This window comes from Diabrotica virgifera, chromosome 7 (assembly GCF_917563875.1).
Source record: "Diabrotica virgifera virgifera chromosome 7, PGI_DIABVI_V3a".
Lineage (NCBI taxonomy): Eukaryota > Metazoa > Arthropoda > Insecta > Coleoptera > Chrysomelidae > Diabrotica > Diabrotica virgifera.
In genome coordinates, this window is record NC_065449.1 from 226,621,885 (window position 1) to 226,635,496 (window position 13,612).

Genomic DNA, 13,612 nt, shown 5'->3' on the forward strand with positions numbered 1-13,612 from the left:
TGTAATATAAACACATTGAACTTAAGTAAGTTAGTTAAATAACGAGTATGATAGGTTCTATTTTGTATCTTTATCTTCCAAATAAAGACTAATTTTTATATTAAATATAACAAACCAAAATATTGACTTTATTAGTAGAAAATTATCCAAACAGCATTCTTTCACTTGATATTCCTAACAAATCAATGCAAGAGTGGTCATTGACTTATACCAACTTTGACATTTGCAACAAAAGCAACTTTTGACATTTAATAATGCGTTAGTTAGATCGATCTACTCGAGTTACTTTGGAACAAAAAAAAGAATGAAGAAAATTGCTCCATAGGAAGCCGAGAAAATGCATTTTTTTAACGTATACCGATTTTGAACTTTGAGATTACATTTTCTTCAACCTAATTTTTGATTGGAATTTTGCTATTTTTTTTAATTTTCACTCGTAATATCGATAGTTTTTATTATATTAATATATGTTATGACAATTTTAAAGATATGGAAATTGGTGTGGAGAAAGAGGACAAAAATAAAAAGGTGAAATTTTCACGCATTTTGGTTTATTTTTATAAATATTTATTTACTAATAATAAAATTGTTTTCTATTACTTCCATTTAGCGCGCCTATGAGTATATTGCCTTCATTAGAATACAAAGATTGCAATGGGCCGGACATGTGATAAGAATGGAAGAGGATAGGCTACCAAAAAGAGCACTGAATGCTAGAATGCAGAGAAAGAGACCGGTTAGAAAGCCAAGAAAGCGCTAGGAAGACACAGTAAACAGCGACGCACAAGCCCTTTTAGGAGTCCGTGTATGGAGAAGAGCAGCCACAGACAAGCAAGGATGGAGGCAAAAAATAAAGGAGGCCAAGGCTCAATTTGGGCTGTAGTGCTGTAGAAGAAGAGTATATTGTCAAAATATTGATCTTAGATAATGTCAAATATTGCCACTATTGCCAAAGTTTCGCAGAACTTTCAAAAAATGGTATGATACTATCTCCCGAAGTTATATTGATGACGCGCTACAGTAGGCTCTTTTAGATTTTCCTTTTTTATTTCACAACTTCGTCAACCAGTTAACCCTTGACTTGTTCGGCGTCGCCTCACAGTCTACGCTTCATAAAAAAATTTCCCTCTAATTTCTAGTTCCTTCTTTTAGTGAATCATTAAAGGTTTGAGTAGACTCTCAGTCGACGCCGGACCGTACTGTTTACATTCTTATGTAAACGCCACTGTGATCCTCAATACTTCTTCTTACATTAATAAACTCTCAAATCTCATTAATACTTAAGACTTAAACCAATTCCTAATAATCCAACAACATATCTAGAGAAAATAACAAAAGCCACCATCAAGTAAACCTCTCTTCCTCTTGACCTAAAACAAACTTTATTTCCTGTGGAAAGTCTTCTAAAACATTTCGAATATACTGGGTGATTGATTAGTAGGGTAAAGCTCAATAGCTCCGCTATAGTAATAGATTGCAATAAAAGTTAATAACAAAAATTTTAGCCACCTTTGAGCTTCACATTACAAAATTAGTTAGAATGTTACAGGGTGTTCGATAACACAGTGGCAGACCAAACTTATGTTTTTTTAAATGGAACACCCTATATTTTATTTTAAATTCGAAATCCTGTTAACTTCTCCATCACAAAAATATAAAGGTTTGTTATGTTATACAGGGTATTTACAAAGTTATAACCAATTTTATATGAAAATCGTAACAAGTTCAACTCCCTGTATAAATAAAAATAAGCAAAACAACAATGGTTTATTAATGCTATATTTTTTAACGTATTGTCAAAATTTTCAAGAATGGTCGATATTGCTAATTTTCTTTATATCAAATACAGGGTGAGTCAAAACGCAAGTACATTATTTTCTCAGTAATTTTAAATGTAACACTATTTTATATCACTATTGAAAAGTACCATTACCGTACTTTAATTTTTAGATAACATTCCCTATGTCTAAATTTATTAGTTTTCGAGATATTTTCATTTTTCAATGGACCAGTAGCGTGGCCACCCAAATCACCAGAATTTAATAAACTGAACTGATTTTTTGGGGTTACGTTAATAATGAAGTTTATAAAATACCTCCAACAACAAGGGATGAGATTAAAAATAGAATACAAAGTGTATTTCGATGTGTTAATTTACAAATGCTCTGTAGAGTAAGTAGCTCATTCAATGATCGTTTTTAGGCGTACATAAATGTGTTAGGAGATAATTTTGAACACCTTATGTAATTAAATATTAAAAATATTTTATTAAAAGTAGCTTCTAATTTTTTCAAACATGTTTTTTTTGCAAAATGTATTACTGATAAATTATGTTTCGTTCTTTATTTGTTACATTGTTACATTTACATACAAAAGTAGTTTATTTATTTATTTATTAACGGGATAAACCCAATACATACAAAATACAATAAAGCAGAGCTTTTGTCATAATAATGAAAATATAAAATTTAGATACATGTGAAACTACAACTATAAAACACAAACATAAAAAATAAAAAAGAATATAAATTATTTGTAAATGATGAAAACAACTGAATTAACTATAACAGTTAAATCTATTTAATTTTTTAAATTCAAAATTCAAGACGCCCGAGTTCTTGTTTAATAGAGGAAACTGAAGAACCAAACAGATCTATTACATGACTAAACTTGTTTCCATACAGGGTCAATCTACTAATTGGTGCATATTGACCATAATTTGTAGCATGTCGTTGTTCCCTGAATATTTGTGGATTTCGTGTCAATCTAGCAGGTATATTAAAGTATACAAGACTTATCAATTCTTCGGAGTTAATAACACCAGAGATAATTTTGCGAAGACAACAAATATATATATAATATGTTTAATATTGTCTTCACAAAATATTGTATTTTGTGTTTGTGTGTTTTTTTTTGTAAAATTTATTACTAATTTTCTTTGTTTATTTGTTGCATTTACATAAAAAGATAGTTTTTAATTGTTTCAAAAATGTTGCATGTAGTGGTTGTGTTTTTGTTTGTAAAATGTATTACTAATAAATTATTTTTATTTCTTTATTTGCTACAGTGTTACATTGATTACCGGATTGATAATCGGTAATCTTCAATTGTCAATTCAGTCATGGCTTACTTAAAATTTAGATAAATTTAAACACCTAAAATAATTTGCTCTGAAAAATGAAAATATCTCGAAAACTAATAAATTTGGGCATAGGGAGTGTTATATAAAAATTAAAGTACGTTAATGTTACTTTTCAATAATGATATAAAATACAGGGTGTTCCATTTAACATTACAAAGAAAATAATGTACTTGCGTTTTGACTCACCCTGTATTTGATTTAAAGAAAATTAGCAATATCAATAATTCTTAAAAATTTTGACAATAAATAGAAAAATATGGCATTATTAAACCATTGCTGTTGTGCTTATTTTTATTTATACAGGGAGTTGAACTTGTTACGATTTTCATACAAAATTGGTTATAACTTTGTAAATTCCCTGTATAACATTACAAACCTTTATATTTTTGTGATGGAGAAGTTAACAGGATTTCGAATATAAAATAAAATATAGGGTGTTCCATTTAAAAAAAAACATAAGTTAGGTCTGCCACTGTGTTATCGAACACCCTGTAACATTCTAACTAATTTTGTAATGTGAAGCTCAAAGGTGGCTAAAATTGTTGTTATTAACTTTTATTGCTATCTATTAGTATAGCGGAGCTATTGAGATTTACCCTACTAATCAATCACCCTGTATGTCTACCTAAAATTCACAAATCCGACATTCCTCTACCTCCCATTGTCAATATAGGTCTGGATCCCGCGTATGAAAAAAAAGTTGATTAATAGTAAGCTGAAAATTAGTAAATAGCTTAAGGGTGTCTAGTCGGATAAACTTTGATGGGAACACTGGAACAGGGGCAGTTTTAATTGTGGAACAGGTTAAAAATTTGGAACGGTCAGATCACGAAAACGGCACATTTAATTTGTCCGACAGAATAGACTTAAATTCTCGGAACAGAGATTAAACTCTCCTGAAAAAATCAGACTGCTATTTATCACCTGTCATAATTCCTGTCATTTGACATATTCTACATGTTCCACTCATTAAAACGCCCATTTGGTGATAAATAGCAGCCTGATTTTTGCATGAGAGTTTAATCTCTTTTCGGAGAGTTTAAGTCTGTTCTGTCGGACAAAAGACATGTACCGTTTTCGTGGTCTGACCGTTCCAAATTTTAACCTGTTCCACAATTAATACTTCCCCTGTTCCAGTGTTTCATATATCAAAGTTTGTCCGACTAGACACCCTTAAGCTATTAACAAATTTTCAGCTTGCTATTAATCAACTTTTTTTTCATACGCGAGATCCAGACCTAATATACATAACTGCTCTACACAACCATTGACAAAATACTTGGCCTAAAATCTACAACTGCTAACCGAAAATGCTTCAACCGTCAAAATTATTTTCTTTTTATCGAACTTCTTAAATAATAGCCTCTCGCCCTCAGATATTCTATGTAGTAAGTTTAGACATCGATTTACTTTTTACAAACATTGCTAAAGGCAGGCGAAACCCTAAGCATTCTAGAATCATAAGGAAAAACTAATCCCAAGGTTTTCATCACTGCTTACCGAAAACCCACCCATACCAATAGTTACTTGCATACCAACTCTCATGACCCACCTGCACACATTAATTCAGTCATCATTACCTTTGTTTCTAGATCAATACGCATTTGCAATGATGCAAGTAGATATGCTGAGCTGCCTTTAAAAGAAGTTCTTATCAAAAATGGTAACTGGGAAAATCACGTCAATAGGAGCTTCCACAAGTATTAATCTCCCACTCAATATCAACCCAAAGACTCTAACTCTTTAAAATTTACATAATATGAAAACTTTTCGTTCTGACAACAAAGGTGTCACTGAAAAAATCAACAAATTCTTCAAATCAAGAGGAATAAAGAAAATATTTAGCCCCAATAAAAACTTTCATCTCTTGTCCGTTCAGTCAAAGTCAATATGCCAAATGAACCAACACGGAGTTTATGAAATTCTTTGTGCGGACTGTCCCCGATCTTAGTTAGGCCAAACCAATCGTAGAATCCAAAATAGAATCTTTGAACATTTCACATCTGTTCACAATTAACATTCAATTTCACCTCTAGATCAACAGCATTTTCATACAGATTGCAAAAGTAATTGTGAAAACTCTAGAACCGTAGCCCCCACTCTATAAACTAAGAATTATCCGAAACGCCATGCCATATAGATTGAAAACTGGACGAACTGTCACAATAACAGAGACGACGGCACCCTATGAAGACCTCTCCTAAAGAAAACACCATCCGTTCCACCTACTAATCCAAATCCTGCTGACAGGAATGTTCGCGCCAATCCCACCCAAACGCCATGTCCGTACACCCCGTCACAATCGACAGTATAAATGAACCGTCCGCCGTTCTCAGCTGCAGTTGTGAACAGTGTAGTGAAGAGATCTGGAGGCTCAGAAGACTAAGCCCTGAAGAAGACGCCAGGAGGAATGTCGAAAACCCCTTGTAGTGAAAATCGACGCGATGTAATCTGAAAGCCAGCTGAGTCTGGTATTAATTTTTGAATGTAACTCATTTTAGCTTTAGCTTGGGGAAGAAGAGAAGACAAGATAAATCAGTGTTCCACCTAAGCGGATAGTGCAATAATACAGCTTGAAGATCTGACAAAAAGGCCTAAGGACTAATAGAAGAAGAAGAAATGATAAGAAAATTAACGATGAAATTATTGATATAATTTAAAATGCAATATTAAATGTGTACTAAAATTAAAACTTTGCAGTAACCTGTAACTACGATATATTAGGAACTTCCCAAAATTATTTTACTTACGAAAAAAATTTAAATACCTATTTGAACGGGTAGTGTCCAGCATTTATTATATCACACACGATTTAAGACCAGAACCATCTTGTATGTGATAGGTATTATGCAATTCAGGTGAAACAAAATCACAGCTATCCAGAAATAACGATGGCTTTTTGTCTTTTAAAACCAGAAATTTCTTTACCTAAATACATTGACATTTGGCAACAACGCGAGCTTTGTTCAAAGCTCCAAATCATAAATAATGTCTAGCAATATCAGTTTTTGTGAACAAAGACTTTTTTTTAATATAAATGCAATAAATTTGAATGTTTAAAGACAATTAATTAAATAGACCCTTTTGCTTGAAACGATCGATGACAAAAAAAACGGCATTTTTAGATTTTATACTTACAGAAATTATTCCTTAATAGCTGTATTTAAACTATTGCACTAATAAACAGTATTTCTTCCAAAAATCACAACTAAACATTTGATATTTATTCAAACACGTTAAAAAAAATTTCGACTTCATCTTCCAACATGAATTAACTGTATTGTATCAATGTCTAATAAAACTTTCACTATACTCATCTTCTTTGATCAAAGTAAACAACTAAAATGTCTCCTTCTATAGTTCATAGATCTATAGTTTATAGAATGATTGCATGTCTTTTATATTGTTATATTAAGTATTATCCTGTAAAATCAAATAATTTCTAGCTAACTGTAATATTTTAGTCTACTAATAGGCTATTAATTATATACTTTAGAAAGGAACTACACAGTCAAAGGTGTTTTATTGTTTCATATGGTCAATGGACTCCCCAAATAAGAAAAAAAAACAGCGGAAACAGAACAGAAAAAACGGGAATCAAGATAATTGACAGATCTAACAGCAATCAAAATCATCTAACGATGATAAACAATATCGCTGTTGTAGATAAATTTGTAGACTCTTTAATAACTAACAATGGTGGCTGTACTAAAGAAATAACGCGCCAGTCAGCTATTGCAAAAAGCTCTATGGCAAAATTAGGAAAAATTTGGAAAAATCATGAAATATCTATCGATACAAATATGAGACTGGTAAGAAGTCTAGTTTTCCAGTTTTCACTTATGCATCGGAATCCTAGACCCTTATGGAGAAAAATAAAAAGATTATAGATGTATTTGAAATGTACTGCTGGACACGAATACTGTGAATACCATAGGTGACCCGAAGAACTAAAAATGAATCTATACTGAACCAGACTAAGAACACAAATATCAAACAAATTTGACACATGCTTCGAAGAAATGGTCTTGAAAAACTTACCATCCAGAGAAAGGTAGAAGGCAAAATAAGGTGAGGTAGATCTCCCACACGATCTACATGTCAAAATGTGCTAAAATAGCAGAAACATGGTAGAAAAATCAGTTAGTAGCTTGATGATAGCACGATACCTGCATCAGTTTAACGACTAAGAAGAAGAAGATCACGTGTACCAAGAAGATAGAACGAGCCTGTAAATAGATAAACAAATTCGCAAAAACCAAAACCATAAAGTTCTCAGAACTCATTATTTATAATCCAACGAAGATTCTTGTCATTGATTGTTTTGAGAACTGTATGAACTATTGCAGTGTTCTAAAGAGTTTCTGAAATATCTTAGTGTCCACTGGCCTCCTTACAGTGAAGTGTATTTTTTCGAAAATGGAGCTAAAGGGATGTGCCAAAACAATTGAATGTTAGTCATGCAACTTTTTTTCTTGAGACCAGATCTCAACATCAGCGGCCTGATACGGGAGTCAAAAGGAAGACAACAGTCAGAAAAGATTCTCACTATGGCGAGACTGGACGCAAACTACTAGAATACTACAAAGCCATAATCAGCAAGCCTGAGGACCAGCAATCAACATTTTACTGTTCTATGAAGGTTAACAGAATAGGGTTTGACAGTTTGCAATCACACAAGCTGTCAGCAAGAGACCACAGACGATAGAGATTGTAACACAGTATACTGAAGATGTTAGTATTTAAAAAATGGACAGGTCTGTTCAAAGTCCAGACCTTAATCCTATTGAGCATACATGGAGCCTTCTCAAAATGCGTGAAAAATGTCATTTACCTGGGGTCCTATTTTCGAATTCATTCGAGCATATTTCGCATACGAAATTAGAAGAATTTCGCTTGAAATCTGGTGTCTTGTATTTTCGAATACTTCGTGTATGAATGTTTTCGTTTACGAAGACTTGAATGGGTATGAACCATTCGAATCGTGATGCTCGTATACGAATTATTGTTGTCATTTCAAGGTCATTTCAGTTGTCATGATAGTTTTAGCTGATAGTGTTAATTGTGATGTTGTATACAATATTTTTATACTTTAACAGAAAAAAAGGATATGTTGTATGATTATGCCTTGAAAATATAACCTAACCTAACTTTATGTACGCATTTTAGCATTGAATCTAAGCTCCAAGCTTGACATATGACACCGTCGCCATATCCTCAATTTTTTCATACTATCACATTACATAAAGGTGCATTTAAAAAATCGCTTTGAAGTAAAGTTTTGAAAAGTAAAAGTAAATAGTAAAATATCAGTGTAAATACTGGATACAAAAATAATATTAAACAAAATAGCACACTTTCTGCGAATGTTGCAAATCGATATTACTAATATACCTATGAAATCTTAAGATTTGATTAAACTTAAAATAATGCTAAACAATTTTTCCCAAAAACTATTTCTTATACAATCTTATTCTTGTACATTATACCCCAGTATATATAACAAATATAACATTTGTTTTTAATACTGTGATTATACCATTGATTGAAATTATACACAAAATAGATAAACAAAGTATGGCAACATTGTGATTCTTCAAATGACAAATAAGTTCAATGTTATTCGAATTTGCAGTGTTGCCGGTGCAAATTCTTCTCGTATACCTATAACATTTCGAAGGATGTTCAAAAATATACATTCACGTTCGTATACGAAATTTTTCATTCGAGTTAACTCGTATGCGAAAATATTCGATTGAATTCGAAAATACGCTGTTCCAACAACATGTGAAGAGCTTCAAATAGCTCTCCTTAACAAATTTTTTAAACTAACAAAAATTGCATTTTGTAAAAATGATTTATATTCGGTAGTTTACGAATTAAAATATTTAAACAATTACATTGTTTATAATAAATTCCCGTCACTTCTGACGCAAAAGTAAGTTTGAAATTCGAATTCAGCGGGTCAAAATACAAACGCCTTGAAACTTGGTGGACTTAAGATCCCCAACGAAACAGCCCTGGATCCTACACAAAGGAGAGCCTGAAGAGAATACTGAAAGAACAAAATAACCTTTTACACCTAACATTAGGAAAAGCTTTCAAACTGACAAATACCACCAATATATGAGTAGAAATATTGCAATTAAAGAGCATATCTTCATTAATTTAGTTTGTTTTTTAAATTACAGTACAACCTGCCATATCCGGACCTCCCCATATCCGGACGGTTCTGCCGTCCGGATCTACCGAGAAAAGCAGTCCTGCTGTTGGACAACGCACCCTCTCATCCCGACCCAAAAGATGGCGAAATAATGTATTATAGAGTCTATACAACGTGTCTATCGACGAAAGTTATTGATGGCGTTGATTACTGGAATGTATGAAAGAAAAAACGTTTCAGAGACTATAAAAGAAGTGGTCTTGATATCCGCATTTTTTCATATCCGGATCGGTCTGTCGCCACATTGATCCGGATATGGCAGGTTTTACTGTATTCACTAAAATGTTTGAAACTGCATGCTCATAGACATTCTATTCTATAGACTCTTTCGATATTAAATATTTGAATAATTTATTAAATTCTTCACACACAAAACAAATAGAATAAAAAAATATAACCTGCTAGCTTAAGTTTTAGTCAAAGTTAAATCACCTAGGTGTTCTCGGCGCCGATGAAGCTCTTGTTCTTCTTCTAAAAAAATCCAGATGTTCCAGTTCTATAAGTTCATCTGAAAGCTCCAACAAATCTTCTTCGTATGTGCATCCATTGCAATACCAGTAGCCAGCGGGAACATCTGTGAGAGGAGGTGTCAAACAGTACAAATGGAAACCAAGATCACATCCATCACAAAGTAGCATTCTGTCTTCATTATCTCCAGAACCGCATATTTCACAGTAAGTTAGATCATCTACTAATTCGATTCCATTTGAAAGTACAGTATGCTCTACTGGGATCTGTCTGGTAACTTTGCCATTTAGATGGTCTCGTACCAAAATCAACCTGGAATATAAAAGTATGTATATAATCGTCAACAGGTCATTATGATAAATTTAATTGGATTGTAGTAAGACTAATGCATGACTAAATGCTTAAGAAACATTTTAAAGGCAGAAAATATCTTTTCCAGTTTTTAACACCTTGGCTGCGTTATGAGACAAATATATCTCACAGTACACTTACGGTTGGCTGCTTCGACTCTGTTATAATGCACTGTAACAAAGGTTCACTACAGGACATATATGTCTCATAACGCACTCAACGTAAGTTTATAAACGCAGCCAAGGTGTTAACAATTTGTTTTTACAACCTCCATATAAAACTGAAATAATTTGATAATCTATGGTCAGATTTTGGGTTTTAAGCGTTGCAGAAGGCATAGTTATAACAATCATTTTAATTTTCCGAAACTTCTAAATGAATTAAAAAATGTTTTACCTATATTCCTGCCTATCAACAGGACAAGTATTCATATTTTTAGACCATTCTTGAATACATTCCAGACAAAATGTGTGGTCACAAGATTCAGGAGTACCAATTTCCTGTAATTTAAATGACACCAGGCAGATAGGACATTTTTCAGATTGCCCATCGCTAAGCTCTGAGTCAGAGTCCAGTTTAGTTTTCGCCTGTGTATCATTTTTAGGCGCCTTACTGTCTTCTTGGTCAGAAAAATCTGTTTCCCACTGACTACTTTCCGAATCTGACATTAATTGCCTGGACCTTCCATGACGAGTCTGTGCTATATCTGAACCATCAGAAGAACTGTCTGATTCACTACCACTGCTGACTCTCTGTAAAAAAATAAATACATATTAATAAATAGAGATTAATATGTAAAGTTTAACTAATATGGTTATATATCCTTTTGACAACTATAGTGGAAGTCACATTCAAATGGCAGTGTACGGATATGGGATAACAGTGTTGCCAATTCTACTGCCATTGTAAATTTTGCTACATTTTTAAAATAAGCAGGGCCAAACTAAAAAAAAGTTCACAAAAGTGTAGTATTTTTCCATTTTACATTTATAAATATTTTCCAAATTATAATTCTTTTATAGGAGCCGGCCTATACTGTACGATAAAAAACTTTGACAACGTTGTAGTTATTTCTGCCATATAGAAAGCACAGGCGTATCTCTGTAACGCTGCCATCTGAATGTGAACTTCAGCATAGTCCTTTTCTATCTGGATTTTCCAAAAAGATGGATTTACTGCAGTAAAATACCTATCCAAATTGATTAAAAAAAACAAGGTTGAAATGAATAATTGCTATGGTAATATCTAATGTTTTTTATAACGTGCTGTGCTGTAAAGGTGTATGTATACCTATGGTAAAATACTTTGATGCTTTGTTGGCCACTAGAAGGTATTAGCTTGATAAATTTTTGGTTCATTTTAATAGAGATTTGTGCACTGATATACTTTGTGAAACTTAATAAAAATCTGTACCAGTCAAATATTATGGCAACAGTATGACTAGATCAGAAGTTCTCGAGCCAATTCAGAGCAGAGAGGGGTTTGACATGGAAGCGTTTTACCACCTGATTTATTAAATATTTATGGTGAAATGCTTGAAGAAAAAAGTTTACAACCAATGCATACTGCCAGTAATACCTAATATTTGAAAATCCACGAGGAAAATAAAATTCCTGTAGCTGACTGTATACCATAAATCACAAAAAATACAGGATCCTTTGTAAACGGTATATTTAAAAGACCCTAATAAGGGTTACATCACAAAACAAAACGTTTTCGGATTAACAAGTAATCCATCATCAGTGTTAAGCCAATAACAGGCATGTGTGAGCCACCAAAAAGTTATGTTGTACAACATCCAACTATTTTAAACATAATATGTAGTATAATATAAATCTTATACCTTTTAAAGGGTTTTTACCCATAACTTTTTGGTGGCTCACGCATGCATGTTATTGGCTTAACACTGAAGATGGATTACTTGTTAATCCGAAAACGTTTTGTTTTGTGATGTAACCCTTATTAGGGTCTTTTAAATATACCTTTTACAAAGGATCCTGTATTTTTTGTAATAATATATGGTTCTGAAACCATAACTTTGACTAAACATTATGCAAATAAATTGAGAATAAGCCAAAGAAAAATGGAAACAGCAATGTTGGGAATAACAAGAAGATACATGGTACCAAATAGGATAGTGGGTTGGACATGTAGCACATTTAAATGATAATAGGTTGACCAAGACTCATGGAATGGAGACCTAGAAAAGATACTGAGGTAGACCACCAAAGAGATGGATCATGGATGACTTGAGAAAAACAGTGGGAAATTGGATACGGAAGGAACAAGATAGAGAACAATGGAAGAATATGGAGGAGACATATCGATGGGTTTTTGACAAAATATTGTAACCGACAAAACGCACATTTTACAGGAGACGACTTTTTCTTCTACCGACTTTTTGGTGAATATAATTAAAATTTTGAAACTATGATAAATTAGTACATAAAATTTAAGAAAAAAAAACTGTAATATAACATTATTTTATTAAATTATGTAACATACGATACTTTGTTAGACCTTGTCTGTGTAAATTTTATTTGCAGCTTGCTTAAGATGAACATACGATAGTTTCAAGTTGTCAATCTATAAATGAATTAATCACAAAAATCGACAAAGAAAAATAAAATTTAATATGTATATTAATCTGTAACACTGTACTAAATTATGTTCTATTCAAAAAAATCTCAAAAATTTAATTCAAATGATACGACATCCCAAAAAATGTAATTTTTGAAAACTTCGTAGTTTTACAGAATTACTACCACTTTAAGAGGGTATTAGTCAAGTTCGAACAGATATTACAATTTTATAGGTGTTTTTTAAAGCTTAAGATGTAATCTTTAAAATGCACTAATTATTTTGCTTTAGACATGAAATAAACAACTTCTTTTTGAGAAAATTAAGAAAGATTAAAAAAATGTAATACAATAACACAAAAATATCAGTTAAAAAAATGTTTGTACAAAGTCATCAAAACCTTTTTCTGTACAACTTGACTAAAATACATTTAATAACAAGCTTAAAAAATTATAAATGTAATTTTTTTGAGCTCTTATACAGTATGTCTGCCTAACTTGGAACCTATTGATAACTTTTTATTATCAGTTTAAAAAAAACTATCAGATATTAAATTTTATTAATTTCATATGAGGTATGTCAAAAAATATGAATCTTGCTCAAGAGTAAAGTAGCTTTATCAATATCGAAAATTGTTAATAAAAAAAGTTGTTTGGAATTAAAAACTATGTTTCAATATTCGTTGTATATTGCAGGTTTCAGTGAACTTACTACAAGTTGATATATTCGCCGGTATACTGCGAAAACCAGATAAATGACAAATTTTAAAATATTGAGTTAAGTATACCAAAATTCTCAGCTTTTTACGCTCTCGACAAATTACAGGTAAAACTCAATAAATGATCGAC

The 13,612-nt window shown here is 32.0% G+C and overlaps 1 protein-coding gene across 1 annotated transcript in view; it reads right to left on the reverse strand.

Annotated features, from left to right (window-relative positions):
• The window catches only part of LOC114348880 (PHD and RING finger domain-containing protein 1), a 59,916-nt gene that overhangs the window by 32,481 nt on the left and 13,823 nt on the right, over positions 1 to 13,612 (reverse strand). The window contains exons 3-4 of the mRNA XM_028299347.2: positions 10,581 to 10,936; positions 9,798 to 10,145 (exon numbers count right to left, since the gene is read on the reverse strand). Of these exons, the coding sequence (XP_028155148.2) occupies positions 9,798 to 10,145; positions 10,581 to 10,936 (704 nt within the window). The remainder of the gene's footprint in view (positions 1 to 9,797; positions 10,146 to 10,580; positions 10,937 to 13,612) is intronic.